At 42.1% G+C, this 17,348-nt stretch overlaps 1 protein-coding gene across 1 annotated transcript in view; it reads right to left on the bottom strand.

Annotated features, from left to right (window-relative positions):
• Positions 1 to 3,808: 3,808 nt before the first annotated feature.
• Positions 3,809 to 17,348, bottom strand: part of ptbp3 (polypyrimidine tract binding protein 3) — a 38,667-nt gene continuing 25,127 nt past the window's right edge. The window contains exons 4-14 of the mRNA XM_030767409.1: positions 14,893 to 15,039; positions 14,236 to 14,403; positions 13,877 to 13,987; positions 10,819 to 10,993; positions 8,905 to 8,982; positions 7,907 to 8,043; positions 6,816 to 6,849; positions 6,234 to 6,326; positions 5,611 to 5,827; positions 4,994 to 5,071; positions 3,809 to 4,125 (exon numbers count right to left, since the gene is read on the bottom strand). Of these exons, the coding sequence (XP_030623269.1) occupies positions 3,993 to 4,125; positions 4,994 to 5,071; positions 5,611 to 5,827; positions 6,234 to 6,326; positions 6,816 to 6,849; positions 7,907 to 8,043; positions 8,905 to 8,982; positions 10,819 to 10,993; positions 13,877 to 13,987; positions 14,236 to 14,403; positions 14,893 to 15,039 (1,371 nt within the window). The 3' untranslated portion in view covers positions 3,809 to 3,992. The remainder of the gene's footprint in view (positions 4,126 to 4,993; positions 5,072 to 5,610; positions 5,828 to 6,233; positions 6,327 to 6,815; positions 6,850 to 7,906; positions 8,044 to 8,904; positions 8,983 to 10,818; positions 10,994 to 13,876; positions 13,988 to 14,235; positions 14,404 to 14,892; positions 15,040 to 17,348) is intronic.

The raw sequence follows: 17,348 nt of genomic DNA, 5'->3' as shown, positions 1-17,348 counted from the left end.
CACACGCACGCGCGCGCACACAGAGAGAAAAGGGGTGGTCTCAGACAGCGTTGCTAAGAAACAGACCTGATGAATGGAAAGTGGGTGCTGTGGGTCTCTCTAGAAGGGGACAGATATGACTGTTCTAACACACCTTTCCAATGCTGCAATGGTGCAACACATGAGCCACCTTCAGATCACAGGCAGTTTTTTTCTTTGTTTGTTTGTTTGTGAAGATCTAACACGGAAATTACATTCATTGCACCGATCAAGCTTTTGTGGCTTGTGTAGCTTTGTACGTTGGGTGCAGGTGTTTTGACTAGTTTTCCATATAGCAAGCCGCACTAGACGACAGACAACGCAGCAGAATACACAAAAAAAACCCCAGAATGACTATAATGTGATGACAACTAAAAACTTGTCAACTAAGCAGATTGCAGGACAAGACAGCACAGTTTGTGTCAGATTAGAGAATTTAACATTGCAACTGTATTAACACTGAGTCAGGTGCTCTTTTTAAGGTAAACACAGCTCAAAAACATTTGGGAACAATTTCACTCCACCTTACAAATACTCAGTAACATATGTATAGGCATGCCATTTGCCTTCAACTGTTTCACATTATGACTTTCCAGTCTGTCTAAACTAAGTGAATATGAGGTTGAGTGAGACCATAATGCCACAAAAAGTGAGCAATGCTTTGAGGTTTCCTTTTTCTGTGTAACTACTTAGTGAGTGCAGGTTGACATATAAACAAGACCAGCCTCTGAAAATGGGGCATTAACACAGCAGGTCTAAAGCAAGCAAACACAGAGGACTGTATTAAAAGCTCTACCGTACTCCTATTTAAGAAGCTTGGTGAGATTCTCGTGGCATTGTTAGGCTAATTTCACTGCATTTCATCATACTAAGTTGAACATTCAATACAGCCTCCATGAGCTCCATTAACATGCACTTGTGTTGATGACAAGAAAACGAGACTCAGACAGACTTGAAGTGCCCGAAACCACTATACAAGGCAAGTCCTCGTTTCTTAACATTCAGCTGTAGAGATTTTACAGGCATGGATGCAAAACACACACACACACTCCATCTGTCACTCATTCTCTCTGTCTCAATATCTCCCTCTCTTGCATATACATACATGTCCATATAGGAAAATCAGCTGAGAGACCCACAGCAAACACTGAACATTTTAGAGTTCACCATTCACTTTTCTAAGATGTGTACTCAAAGCACCAAACATTTTATTTACATCTCAAACTAAGACCATTTAGTACTGAGCCCCCAGAAAAATACATATCTGGAAAAAAAAATAAAAAGAACCTACACGAGAAAAGACAAATTAAAATCAACCCTCGCACCAATCCCACAAAATAGTACGTAAGATATCTTAGGTAAAATTTCTAAAACCTATTTGATTATGAACACATTATAAGGCACGTAATAAGAAATTAAGTAAATACACAGTAAATATGATTTTTTTTCCTCTCCATGATTTCTTGAATGATTATAGTGGTACAAAAAACCCGATGAGGTTTCAAATTATTTTTTTTTCTCTCTTCCATAAAAAAGAACAAATTACCAAAAATAAGTAACTTCTTTTTTTTTTTTTTTTTTTTCAAAAAATCTTGACAATCCTTAAGATATATAGACCTGAATAGTTTTGCTTTATTTAAGACTGTAAACTTCAAAAAAATTCTTTCATTTTCATTTGAGAAATGTTTGTAGTTCAATCGCTTCAGGTAAAATTAATTGAGAAAAAAAAAAAAAAAAAGACGCTATCCCTTGCCTTGCGTTTGCTCGAATTTTTTGCGCATGTTGACGTAATCCATTTTCTTTTCTTTTTTTTTCTCTGGGACAAACTCAGAAATGACACTGAGTGAGGTTAGGCAACACAGGCACTGATCGTCTCTCTCTGGATGCTACTCCTCGGGCCTGCTCTGACCCACCATGGAATGTTAAGGCTAGACCTTGGCAGCGCGAGACAGCACCATGCCTGTACTGAATGTATACAGGAGGCCTCATACAACTAATAGAGTCCTGATGAGTTTAGCCTCTAGATTACATTACCCTGCACACAAACACACACACACACACATACATAAACACACATGCACGCACACACACACACACACACACACACACACACACACACACACACATGCACCCACACACACACACACGCACACGCACCCACACACACCCACACACATGTGCGCACACACAAACACACACACACTCTCTACGTCTCTGAGCTAAGGCTCTTCCTTAGCTCCCAGCACTATGTGTGCTCACTACAAATTTCTCCAACTTTTTGGTTTGCTTGGATATGGAGGCGTATGGTGTAGGACTGCAAGGCGACAGCGTGCCCGTTTTTTTTCATTGCTGTAACTGTTACCGGTCCTTGCTGTTGTCCAGCAAAAACCACCCAATATAACTGGAGCTGCAGAATATGCTCAGACAAGGCAAAAAAAAAAAAAAGGAAAAAAAAAAAAAGAGTCAAGACACTAAAACACTCCACTGTCAACATGCTAAAAGACTGAAACGGAAAAGAAAGAAAAAGCAAAAAGAAAAGAAAAGAAAAAAACAACACATTTGGTTAATATAATTAAATCAGGGCAAAGGGAGGTGGCATCAAATGGAGAAATTATTCCCATTTAAAAACCACTGTTATGGGGGCAACATCATTCACATTCATGATTCCACTCTTGGGGGGCTGGGGCTGGGGCGTGGGCTGGAGCCCCCTACAGCTGAGCACTATGGATTGAAATGTTCCAGTATAACTGACTGCTGGCCATGAGTCCTGGAATGATGATGCATGTTTTAAAAAGGTTTCTCCAGAAGCTTAGCACAGACGGCGATTCTCACACACCATTGTGCTCTGATGTGTCAAGACAGACTGTTCACGTGACACTGGGCTTGTCCTTTTTTTTTGTTTTTTTGTAGAAAAACTCCTATTTTGTGGAGTAAGTAAAAAGCTCCCCATTCACCTAGCTATTTGTCTATTCACAGATCACCTACTGTCTGGCCAATATTCTTGCACAGTAAACAGAGACACAAATGGGCAAAACATTCCTCGTTTTGCCCTTCTTAAACTAAAAACTTACAGAGCGCTGAGAAACAACATGACACGGCTTGTCGTGTGAATGGGACTCCTTTCCATGTTCACATTTTAATGCTACTCCAAAAAATGGGGACAGCCCCTCGGTAGGACTGTGGCTACAGCATTTTTGCCCCCCCCCCCCCCTCCAAAACACCCTCTGCATCAGTGACATTCCCAAGCCGTTCCTGGACAGTACCTCTGACACATCCTACAGCTCTGGGCCGGAGAGTAGGACAGGGCTGGTGCGCTGGGCAGAAACATGCAGGAGTTTAGTGGGAGATGGTGTCGGTGGGGGTTTCATTGAGGACCGGGGTGGGACGTGTTCCAGCCCCGTTGGGCTCTGCTGTAACAAGGTTGTTGGGCGAAAAGGAGTGCCTGTCTGTCTGTAATGCCACCTCCACACAAGAGGCGTGAGACTGTGCGTCGAAAAAGTTCACATGCAGCATAGGTTTGACTCTGTGAGAAAGGTCTAAGCGCATGGATGCTGCCTCACGCAGCCACTTTGGATCCTCGCTCAAGGATCTAAGCGGTGGGTTGATGGTGCGCACTGTAACAGAGGAGAAACGGGAGTCAAATTTTCCACACCGCGGAACGCTCCCGGAATGTCACATCTTTGCAGTTCGTTACTCTGCATGTGCCAATCCACCGGTTTCCAACCCTGAATCCAGGACAGGTCTTTTAAAACAAACAAACAAACAAACAAACCAACAAACAATCAAACAAGCCCTCAGTCTCTTTCTGAGGGCCGTGTAGTAGTCTCTGTTTCGTTCTTTGCAAAATGTCTAAACTATCCGATTTGAGATTAATGGTTATCTATGGGCGTGCTGCTCTGGCTCTCCGTGTCACTCTTAAATAAAAAGTCAGACTGCTGAGGGGAGAGCTCCTGAGGAGTCAGCAGGTGGAGTTGCTAGATGGTGGACTTGGAGAAAGACACTCGCAGGTGGTGGTTCTCTCCCAGGTCGTGGTTGTGGAGGTCGATCAGGGCCTGGATGGCTTCCTCGACGGATCCCAGCTGGATCAACGCCATCTTACGGTCCTTTCTGTAAATCAAACGACAGTCAGGCACGGTGAGCGCAGGTTACACTCCTGTACATTACCAGTGTAGGCGAAGGTTCACCATTGATTCATAGCTTTTCATTTTAAAGTGTTACATTTCCTATTTATCTGGAACTGAAGTTTATCTTTCAATTTATTCTAATGTATTCCTATTTTGATGACCACCAAGATTAAAGTATTGAATTCGATTTTAATTTTTTTTTTTTATTATTTTTTAAAAGAACTGTAAAGATCTCGCAGTGAAAAGTTTCATGTTAATCCTCATGATTTCATGTGAAGGAAGTTTCCATTTGTGAGCAACACTCTGCTGTAGGCTGTTACCTCCACCTAGTGGCACTGACAGTCTACTACCCCTAGGCTTCTTTCGAGATCAAAGTCTGACATAGATTTAAAGATCTAAGTCTTTGAAACATTTGAAGTGTTTAGACCTTGTCAGAATTCATGTAAAAAGCTCCAATTCCTCATATTTTCTGAGACAGATCTGACTGGGCAAAGCTGACAGAAGGAAAGTAATGAATATTCATTCTTGCATCCAAAACATGATGGATGCACTGAAATTTCTCTAAACGTGCAGTTAATTCACATCTGTCATCACATGACTGAAATATACACGGAAACCGTAGATGAGGATCAGCAAAATATACTCAGTCAAATCCTGAGAACATACGTTGGTCTTGGTCGGTTTTGCACAATCACAAAAGTGGACTTGGTGCATAATGAGGTGTTTATGAAGCCCAGGCATGTGTGAATGAACGGGGCCTGTGTGGTGAACTTCACAGCATTATTCATCGATTGAGGGGGAGAGTGAGGGACCATGGGGGCTATGAGAAGTCCACACCCCACAGAACTTACTGGAAAAACTTGAAGGCCTTCACTGTGTATCCAGAGCTAGCAAACAGGTCTTTCAAAATGTCGTCTGTTATGGAAGGGCTGTTAAAACAGGAAAGAGACATAAAAAATAATGGGGATAAAGGAGGCACAGTTCAAGCCAACCATGATTGACGGGGTGTTCTGTGAAATCACTTTGTTTTACTGCACTGAGGTTGAAAGATGGATAGCATTCTTGCCATTCTCACTATTTCTCCTGACACTTAACCATCCCACTATAAATGAATCATTTCTGAAATAACACAAACACTGAATAACAGGATCAGTGATACATCTCTTCGATTTCCACTAAATCAAACAAGAAAGAGGGCAAAGGACGCACAGCATTGACAGCACTGATACGAGAAAATGGCAGTGACCGGCATAGTCATTACATTAACCTGTTCAAACAGCACTGGTAATCAAGACAAGTCAGATGTTACTTTCTTTAATCGTTCATGTTACATTTAAGCAGCACTGCAGACCAAAATTGGGCCAAATATCACAAACAATTTATTTTGAGATAAAGATAAGAAGTTTTATTATGACTGTAATTGTAGTTTGAGTAAAGATGCGTCCTGTCTTTCTGTTTCTGAACTCACGGGATGTTGGAGAGATGAAGAGTGGCGGATGGGGGGAAAATGTTCTGGAAGTTCTTGGAGCCTGGTTTTTTGAAGCGGTGTAGTGGACTCCCACTGAAGTCTTTGGTCAGGCCCTGGTCCTCCTGACCCTCCCTGGGCAGCTGCACCGTCTGGTGCTTTGAGATGGTCACCCGTATGACTTTACCATGGAGACGCTGCCCGTTTAGGTGGCTCATGGCTAAAAAGAGTAAAGACGTCATTTAATTGGTTAGTGAAAAATAGCTGTGAAAGATTTATTTTTGAAAAAGAAAATGGGGTATTTCCTCTACTTAGTGTCTCCTTGTGCTCTTGATTTATTTCAAATGCTTCGAAATAAAAGCATGCATTTAAACAGAGATTTTGTCTGATGTAACCTATTAAACAAAATAGATCCCTTAATTCTCTTTTCCCATCTCTTTGAATGAAGTACTGTATGTTAAATGCAGTATTTTAACTAGTTCACCAAAATGACAGTTTATAACATTGAAGTTGTGTATCAAAAATTAGCCCGGTTAATGGTTTCATAACTACATAATTAAAAAAGCAATCATCTTGTAGAAAAGATGATTATGGCAAGAAATATTCACGTTTAATTTAACACATACCAAGCTGTGCCTGTGTGGCATCGGCCATCTGTACTAAGGCATTCTCTTTCTTATTGAACAGAATCTTAACCCTGTGCACATCTCCATAGACTCCTGCAGAGAAAAAGAGTGTATAAGACAGTGGCTGCATGCAGGCATGCACATACACTCACAAAATCGCCAAAGCATCTTGTGGTAGTTGCTGATCCTGGTGTTATATTGGTTAAGACAGAGTGTGTGGGCAGTTTCCTGACAAACACTCGCCCGCACGCACTCACACACACACCCCCACACACCCACAGGATGTCAGAGTGCCTGGGAGAATAACGGGTCTATCAATGAGATCAGTCGATGTGCAATCAGGCCAGGGTGCTGACAGATATTAAATACTGAGGACAATAAGAGAGGTAGCCAGCCGAATGTACAGCATATAGAAGATACGCAACATTCATGGAATGGAGGATAGTATTTCCTGTCAGGGAACAGATGGTTGTCTGACAGGAAATACACTGGTCTTCACTCCCTTCTCATTCACACTGCCTTCATAACAGAGCACATAACCTTCTGAAAATGTCATTTTCAGAATAATAAGGGCCCACTTACCGAATAGGATGAAGAGACTGTGAGGTGTTATGCTCTGTACAACAGAGAGAGAATTATTGTTATAAGCCATCAGTTTTTCCACTGATGAAAGCTCTGATGAAATATATAAAGAAACAGCATGCAAGCCTAGTGCACTCAGGTCAAAACACACACACACACACGCGCACACACACGCACACACACTCGCTAGAATCAAATCAAGCCAGGGCCTTGTGACATCAACTGCTGACGCAAAATAAATGAAAATAGCCACGATGCTGACTTAACTCTCGCTCTCATACACAACACACACTGAAGGAAATGTGACAAGCTCAAAGTGCATCCACGCAGCACAGACAGTCACATGTATTCACACTGTTACTATAACAGCCACACAGCACAGACAGTCACATGTATTCAGACTGTTACTATAACAGCCAAGCAGCACAGACAGTCACATGTATTCGGACTGTTATTATAACATCCACACAGCACAGACAGTCACATGTATTCAGACTGTTACTATAACATCCACGCAGCACAGTCACATGTATTCAGACTGTTACTATAACATCCACACAGCACAGACAGTCACATGTATTCAGACTGTTACTATAACATCCACACAGCACAGACAGTCACATGTATTCAGACTGTTACTATAACATCCACACAGCACAGACAGTCACATGTATTCAGACTGTTACTATAACATCCACGCAGCACAGTCACATGTATTCAGACTGTTACTATAACATAGCTCAACAGAAAGAGAAAATGTGTGTGAGTAATTTAAATAAGAGAAAATGTATGGCTCTTCAAAGGCCACTCTTTAAATTATGTACAAAGCATTTGAAATACACTCCACACTCTTCATATAATTCAGCTTGGATGCTTTAGTCATGTTATCAGCAGGTCAAGTTGCTTTCTAAAGCTCACGGATGTTTCTAAGCATTTACATACTTTCATTACATATTAAACCAGAGTTTATGTTTCATGACAGGTTTCAGTGTGTACACAGCATACAGAGGTTTTATAGCTATGACTGGGGAATAGGCGGGTAAAGGGAACAGGACACACACACACACACACACACACACACACACACTCACTTCAGGGTTGAGGTTGGAGACGAGGAGCACAGAGTGGACCGCGGTGGGGGCCATTCCATGGATGGCCATGCGTCCGGCCACTGCTGAGGTGGGGACTAGAGGTCCTAGAGCACCGGGCATCGTCTGCATGGACAGACCTGAGCGGGACACACACGCACACACACACACACACACACACACGCACACACACACACAACATCGTGGAGAGGGGAAAGGAGTTGTGAGAGAGAGGGAAAGATCTGGAACACAGTCACTTTCCATTTTCATCAACTGATACAGCAGCTCAGTGATGGGGGAGGAGGTTTAACATAATGTTTCAAATAATCTGCGTGGCTTTTTTTTTTTTTTTTTTTGAATGGTTGTTTAATTTGATACAATTCAACTTCATTTTGGGAAACTGTGGTAAGGACAGGTCATGAGATAAAAGCCACGCTGATTATTTGAAGAGGAACAGTGATACGGAGAGAGGGGAAGGGTAAATGGTAGGCGTCTCTGGACAATGCATGCCGACCGTGTTTTGATTTTACTTCTAAATTTGCCGCTCGTTCATTGACTCGGTGAGGAAGAGGACGAGGATTTGTATCTCTGAAAAGATCCTCGTTCGCACGTCAAATATTGAAGTTAACCATATGCTTTCCACAACCGCAAATAAACAGGCTTACTGAGAGAATTGATCAATCATATCCTTGAAATGTACTTCGTGGCAAACTCTATATACAAACCAATCTACACCATCATTAGTCTTGTTGTCCTTTTTGGAGACGTAAGATGTGCCAATACCGTCGATGCCGCTGCGCCCCTTTTGCTTTGTCCACTTTAGCAGCTTTAATATGAAGGCATGATATGCAAGTGGCTTTGGACATTATGGTCTAGCACTCTCAGAGATTCAGTGAGAGATGAGATGTGCTCAGAGATAAAGAGCTCTCATTATGGCTCGTCCAGGCGGAGGTTTTGTGGGCGGAGAAGACCCCAGAGCAGGGGTGGAGGGACGTTCGTACCTGGGGCCTGGGGGAAACCAATGGCCGGTGCGAAGCCAGCTGCCCCGGCGTACGGCGAGGAGATGATCCCTGGAGCCCCTGCACAAAAAACAACAGGTTACCAACGGCAACCGATGAGCCCGCGCTTGTAAAAGTCACTGAAGGGGCAACAGATGGGAGGGTTTTATTTTTTTACCAAACTCTTTGTGGCTGCAGGGAGGAGCTGTAATACACTAATGAACAGAGATACTGTGGGGCCTCTACTGGTGTTTTGAAGGCCAACTGAGCTTTGAAGGCATTGCTCTGTGGAACTACCTGATGTTCCTTCAGGTTGACTGTCAGTGATCTATGAAAACCGTTCAAAGATTAGGCTATTTTAAATTCCCTTTCAAAAATATAGGACCTTTCCAAAAAAAAAAAAAAAAAACCCCAATAAACAAAACGAATGTCTCCAAAATGACATTAAGATTATTGGAAGCGCAGAGTCTCTTAAACAGGAAATTAGAAAGCTGAAGAGTGCTGGATTTGAAGTCAAAAGAAAAATGCCTCCTGGGTTTATAGAGTACCTATAAGGCAAAAAGCACAACACAAGCAGGGAGATTATGTGAAATTGAACAGTGAACGGTATGCTGGCTGACTCAGTGGGCAGCAGTCATGTCAGCGGGGATAATTACAGAGGAACACTCCAAACTATTACACTAAGGCTCATAGTTTCCTTCTGTGTGTAGCATAGAAGTTGAGCGCCGTACCGGTTTTCACATATCTGATCTCAGCTGGATGTTGAAAAACAGCATTTGCCGAACACTATTTTTAATTTTTAACATCGGTACATTTCAAATTCAGTTTTTGAGTACTCAGGAGAGCAACAATGTTAATTTAACCGGTTTTATACTGATTTTGTTCTGAAGGATGCACACCGCCACAGAGCCAACAAACACATAAATCCAAGGATGAGAAAGACGCCGTGGGTATACAATGATTTCAGAATAACGTGATTTCGGAGAGAACATACTAAAGCCCTGTTGCTGCACCTAGACAAAAAGATCCTGAGTGTAGTCTAATAAAAGGATCCATTTAACATCTTTTATTACCGCTGCCTGGGTCTGGCCCTTAGACGTCACAGCGGGTCTGCAGTCTGCACCTTAAACCAACTCATCAGCTCTGATTTACAGGTCTCACACACACACACACACACACACACACAAGCAGACGCGCACACACAATCGCGCACACACAAGCTCTCATCTTATCAGTTTCACCAGCACCTCCAGGACAAGACAGCAGCAGTGATTTACTGTGCCTGAGACAACAAGACGGGCAACTGGGCAGTCTAGCCATTTCACAGCCGTGTACGCATACACATACACATACACATACACATACACATAGTTCCCTGTTTAATCCCTCTAAGGTTCTGTTATCCAGCTCCCACACAACCGAGTATATGTGTGTGATAAGACTCTCTCTCTGGCCTTTGTATGTGTGTGTGTGTGTGTTTGTGTGCATGCAAGGGGCTGATAGCATTAACATCAAAACACACGGACACATCAGTCAGAACAATAAGCGGAGGAGGGGAGATCTGACACTACTAAAGCCTGCTATCTGTTTGGCTCTGTCTCTCCATTGCCATTTAACAAGAGACGAAGAGAAAAAGAGCTCTTGCTATGGAAAATGAAACGACGCGTTTTTCAAAACTGAATTCAGTCCGGCACCGATGACCTTATCAGAAATCAAACGAGCAGAACAATCCCGAAGCTTAAGATATCAGGTAACAAAATACCAAAATACATTTTTTTAATGTTCCTCAAAATTTTGTCAAATTATGTGGTCATATAAATATATATACAGGGCTCTGTTAAAGAGGAGAACATTATGAGGTGGTCTCTTCTGGGCTGCCCGGGGAGGGGGGGTGGGGGGGGGGGGGTGGGGTCTCACCAAAGGCAGCAGACATGGCGGGGTCCAGCGTGGGCTGGCCGTCTCCTGAGGGCAGATCCAGGCGTGTGAAGTCCCTGCTCTTGTCATTGTTGTATTTCACATTCAGACTGGTTAGCTTGGAAAACTCCACGCGCAGAGTGCAGCAGGCATTGTAGATGTTCTGGCCATCCAAAGTCTGATAGACAGAAGGGACAAATCAAAGCACTGACAGACGACAGGATGGTAATATCCCATTCCCCAGATTATTTGATAATACTAAATTACTGTTAGCTTGACTTAATTTGGTTAATGGTGTTTTAGACATAAAAGAGCTGGGGCCTGACTTTGTTTCTCGTTTCCTCCTGTTTGCCCTGTGAATTCAAGGGACACGCCAAAACTATTGCAGACCTTGTAGTAATATCAATATAATTGCTTTTTTTTTTTTACTAGTGTGGTTAGAGTGCATGGTATTTGTAGTTCAAAAATGACAAGCAGATCCAAGACTCATTTTGCCATTTTTATTCTGTTTAAACTTGGGTTGGGTTTGTCAACAAAGGCTGCTAAGGATATGAGCAATCCACAGATCATGCCCACTCGTCTTTTTAAAGTAGCAGAATTAAAGCAGATGCTATAAACACACGGAAGCAAAGTATTAAAAGTATGATTCAAATGTCAAGAGACCACCAACATCATTTGAGGCAAAAGGTAACATTATGATCATCTAAACAGTACAGGCCTGTGAGTACAAGTGTGCGTATGAGTGTGTGTGTGTGTATGGGGCATATTTGGTTATTGTTTTGTTTTCATATATTTTGCCCCATGATCAGTTTTCAAGCTGAACTTTCTCAGGGTTAAGTATCTTTTTAAAAATCACAGAATGATGACTCTCGGTTGTTAAATTTACACTTTGAGCTTTGCGAGTGGAAATTTCAGATGCATAATGAAATCCTCATAACAATTAAGGAAACATCCAAGAAGCATTCCATGTCAACTCCGTGTTACAAATCATCTGGGTAAACCGCAAATTAAAGCAATACTGCTACAAACACCCATAATACCATAAAAGCTTTACAAAACAGAAAAAGTAATGGACCAAAACACAAGTCTGTGGAGAAACGGTTCATCAAAGGGATCCACAAACAACCTGCAAACTGTAGAACCAACGCCTGTCACACCTGTGCTATAGTGAATGAATATTTGGTCAAGGTCCAGATTGCCATAAATGAGAGAACACGCCGCTCGACTAGATCAGCACCTGCCAGTCGATTTGATCTAATCCACTTAATTACACCTAGCCTTGATGGAAAACTCTGCAGCTACTCTATCTTTCTCTCATGCAATTAATTACTTACAACTCAGCCACAGGTTCTCTGACAGATATTTTAAGTAATAAAAACTGAAATCCAGATTTCTTTTTTTGCCTCCTGCCTTTTGGCATAAAATACTTTCTTAGTGAAACAAATCTATAAGACTTTGAGCCATGTAACCATAAAATTCATTTCTCACAATGAAGAGATCAGACTTTTGGTCAGGAGATCTGAATCTGAAGGAAAGACCCCATCAAGAAATGAAACAGGAGGCTTCCCGTGTACGTTGGACGTACATCCACGATTCCCTGTCTCTGAAGCCACCATCATTACCTTTGGAACAAACTGCTTTCCCTGGTCATTTTTCTCGTTATGCTCATTTGACTGTGGCCTGTTTTGTTTGGGGAAATGAAATATGACCCAATAATTACGACATATGGGTTACTACTTTAGCAGCTGGACTAGAATAAAAGACGGACTTGAGCTCATCATGATGAGGTCCGGCTGATGATCCGCTCTGACATACTACACAATGGAGTTCCCATTAGAAACAGGAGAGAGGGCTGAGAGGGGGCCGGGGGTGGACATGATTTCCCTCAAGGGGGCTGTTCATTAAACTAAACCCCTGATGACAAACGCTCATCAGCCTAATCCCTACAGTAGAGAGAGAGAGAGAGAGAGAGAGAGAAAGAGAGAGAGAGAGAGAGAGAGAGAGAGAGAGAGAGAGAGAGAGAGAGAGCTAAAGAGGCATATAGATCTCAGGACCACAGACTAAAAGATTCACGGTCATGCTTAAGAGCCAGGAAAAAAATCAAATGGATCATCCTCAAATAGTGGAAAAACGTGCTTCTTCTTTCTCTCCCTGTCTTTCCACCTCTTCATCAGTTAGATAGTTCAAGCTTTCCACTAAGATGCAGATAAATAATGAGTTAGATCTGCATACAATTCTTTGGGGGGGGGGGGGGGCGCTACTCCTCCATCCTGTTTCTCCCTAGTAATTTAGCAAGGGCTGAAGGGTGGGGGTACAACACCCCTCCTCACCTCAAACACCAAACAAATGTGCTCATTGTGTAGGGAAGCAATGCAACATGGCAGGAGGACAATAGATAACAGTGGCAGACCAGGGGAGTAATTACGTGGTTGTTTTTTTTCTCTCTCTCTTATGGGCTTCAATGGCGTTCATTAGATACCCTCCCTGGTGACAAATTAATCACAGGGGTGCGTGATTTGTGTGGCATGGCGAGGGCTGATTTTCAGTTTGGGGGGTAGGGGTGGGGGTGTTAGGAGGTCGGAGGGAGAATGGCTGCCATGCTGACAAATTTCCACTCATTATTGAAGAAGATGGAGCATTCTGTAAGGCCTTGAGTAAGATAGCTGGGGGGGGGGGGTACAGCTGAGGATGGGGCCTTTGGCAGGGTGTGATACATACACAGGTGTCAGCTCCTGAATATAACAAGAGAGCTCCATTGATTGCTACTGACGTTACGATTACAGAGAAGGTTACCCGAGAAATGAATGAGAATTCTAGTACAGGATGACCACTGCCAAGCTGTGCATTCCCACAGAAATCCCCATAATCCAGACGCATCTTTTCAGTGATACGAGACTGTTAAAGCTTCTGTGTCTCATTCCTCTTACTGTCTGCACGTTTGTAGGGCTTGCAATGCTGCTCTGAGTTAGATATGCTCTTTCAATATGTCATACGTTAAACACATACTGTCAGGATAATAGAAGGAATGTTAAGACCAAAAAACATGATTTTTTTTACTGACCACTTTGGCATGGTGTGCATTTATGGGATCTGCATATTGTAGCAAGGCCTGGAACTGGTTATTCTTGGTGAAAGTGATGATCTTCAGGACTGTTCCAAACTTAGAGAAGATCTATGAGGGAATAAATGAGATGACAGGAGAAAACAGATTTACAGTCACGTTACAAACCCACAAGCGTAAGGCATTACCTCAGACAGTTTATCCAACATTAGCTGGATTTTTAAGAGCCAACATTACTTTATGTGTGTGTGTGGGGGGGGGGGGTGACTGAAAGAGAGAGAGAGAGAGAGAGAGAGAGAGAGAGAGAGAGAGAGAGAGAGAGAGAGAAAGAAAGATGTAGTATGGGACATGTAGCTTACCTGGTGAAGCACTTCCAGAGAGACAGGATAGAAGAGGTTCTCTACAATAATACGTAGGACAGGACTCTGTCCAGGCATCAGGGTGCCATCGCTGCCTGACGCAGACCCAGAAAGAGTCATATTCCCAGAATGCACTGCATTGACGGCCTGGAGCGCTGCCTGAGCTCTCTGTGGGACAAAGTATTATGTCTTCATTCCAGGCAGATATTCTTACAGCTTCAAACTCAGATTGAGTGATCTAGAGCTAACAACCTAGCCCCAAGCCTTGTTAAATTCAAGGAGCAATATTCAGCAAAGATGACAAAATGTAATAGTTTCAATGGAGGTTAAGCCCAAGGGAATTCTATTTCAGGCTAGACAATCACCCCTCAATTCCATTGTTTACTATCACTGATCAATACAGGTCCAAATCTGATAGCCAGAAAAGCAAGAAATGTATATCGGAAACATGAACAGCTTAGCCAGATACATAAATGCTTCTATGTAGATGCAAGTGCACAATTTTCTAAATATATGTGCGTATATGCGTATGTGGGTATATACATGCGTGTGCATGTGCTTGTGCGTGCGTGTGCATGTCAGTTGAGGTTCCTGTTATTTTCAGCGGGAGAGGTGAAAGGTCTGTGTCTGTATGTGACTGAAAAGTTGTTTTCTCACCCCCTGATTGGGCAAGTTGTCGGTCTTGAGCTCACGGTGGTTGGAGTACTGGATGTAGACGGGCTGGTTGCGGATGTGGGGTGTGGCGGCAGTGTAATAGTTGACCATGGTGATGGCTGCTTCTTCAGAAGCCATTTCTATGAAAGCCTGGCCAGGAAAGAAAACAACATGAGCAACACTAACATCTGTTCTCCAATCAATCTGCTCGCATATTCTTCAACCGAAATGATACTTTAGCACTGAATAAATTACAACTCAGGTTCAGTGTGTGTAAACTATTTGTCCCTCACTGACTGTTGGAGTGAAAAAAAAACAACTTCAACCTTGTAAATTGGATTTGTTGAGATGATCTGAAAAAGAAACTGAATATAATCCGGTCTGATAAACAGAGAGAAACAAATCTCAAATGGAAAAAAAAAAAAATGTTTTCTGAAGTCTGTGCGGGACCTATGAATCTAGACAAAGAGGAAACTCTCTTTCACAGACTGTCTAGGCCATCACAAAAGCGAATTATTCAAGTCTGCTCAAGCAAGGTGTGAGAGATTGATAGATGTGTTGACCGACAATACACTGGATCTTTGATGCCCAATCAACCCATGCAGCATGGCAAAATTTATGCATCTGGGCATAAGGAAATTTGGCCTTCTTTTCTTCTCTAAATATGCCAGTTCCATTTGAATATGAAAGGCCACTTGAGAGAGAGAGAGAGAGAGAGAGAGAGAGAGACAGAGAGAGAGAGAGAAGCGTGCATCCAGTTGTGTTCTTGCACTGCTCCGAGTCTTATCAGAACCCTCTCATTAACGAAACCTTGATGTATTTGAAAGAAAAGGATACACACTTCACTGCTATCCCTGGGCATCAGTAATGAAGCACAAATAGACTGCAAATCAGTGCCCACCCAAACTGTCTGACGGAACACATCTCTGTTTCAGCGGAGTGCTTTTTGTGATGTTTACCCTGACAGGAAAAACTCATTCCATCCCATAAACAAAGTGCATCTGATAAACATTGTGCTTTGAGAATAAAAGTGGTCTAGAATAGGCCAAATTTAGACCAAAAGAAACTTTTACATTTTAATGACCCACGAAGACACAGTTACCATGGATACATTTAGACAACATACAGGTAACCGCCAAAATGAAGGAAACACTGGAGTAAATAGAGACATCACATAGAGAAATATTAGGCGGCCTCTATTTCCCATCATGTTGACCATCACAGCCATGTCTCCTTTGAAAAAGAGGTGATGATTGGGGCAAGTTTGGTAGGAACTTTAGAGAAAAAAGCTGTTCAACTTCTCAATGTTGTAAAAAGACTAGTGACTAATATGCTAATGGTACAGAGGCGTGAGGGAAAGACATCATCAGCTACAGTCAAATGTAGTCCACAGCACAAAGGTGTTGCCTTTAATGTTGTTTTAATGATATGAATAAAGAACAGAATTAACAGCTCTAACTCCATTGAGTGCAAATATCAATTTAGAGTATCAGTCTACATCTAGAAGTGCATGTTGTGGGTATCAGCTGTAAAGAAGCAGCAGCCAGCTGAATGGTGGAAAAGTTGTATGGTCACATGTTGGTGTTTACTGCATTTTAGCAGTTATCTGTACATCGTGACGAAACTGTGGCATAGCCAGGACTCATGAAACTGTTCTTCTAAATAAAGACAAGAATCAAATTCAGAAAGCCTCTTTAATCCAAAAACACCAATGCTGCTGTTCAGAACACTAAATGTGATACAACTTCAAACATTTGGTTATATTTAAACCTTTTCTACCAAAATACTTTTAAGAATCCTGTGCAAGATAAATGTTTGAAGATATTTGAAGATGATTTTATTCTGACTGATGTTGCAGCTGCAACTGTTAGTTATGAATGACAGAGATTGCACAGTTCTTTCATTTTATTCGTGTTTTCATGTAATCTAAAAATATTCTATTGCTGTCTCACTACTCCTGATGCTGCCTCACTAAAATTACCAGAGCATCATCAACCCCTTTGAAACTAAAACAGTTCCAAATCACAGAAGATGTTTTTTTTCTTACAATTCTAATTCCTCCCTCAGAAGAATCCATTATCTTTTTATTTTCTCATTTTTTTAATGTGATAAAACATTCACTATGTAGAGAGAGAGATGAACAGACTACTGGGTTCACAACGCATTTGCTGACGATGCACTCCCAAGAAACCCTGTAATTCAGCTGAACACATGAATTTGTGATTGGTCAAGGACCTGACATACACAGCAGTGCTTGATTAATGCACTTAAAGTGTGCTCAAAGGAGATTTATGCAATTCATCACTGCCCTCACGTGCTGACGGGCTGGTGTGAAATAAAATGAGCTAATTAACAGAAGCCTTTTGTCCTTCCCTAATTGCACGGGCAAAAATTGTGACTACAGTTAACACACAATTAATTGTGACTCCCCTAAATCGTGCTAACTAACTGCTAACTCT

Source organism: Chanos chanos, chromosome 3 (genome assembly GCF_902362185.1).
Source record: "Chanos chanos chromosome 3, fChaCha1.1, whole genome shotgun sequence".
NCBI lineage: Eukaryota > Metazoa > Chordata > Actinopteri > Gonorynchiformes > Chanidae > Chanos > Chanos chanos.
Note: the sequence above shows the minus strand (reverse complement) of the source record. Positions and strands in the feature narration are given on the sequence as shown.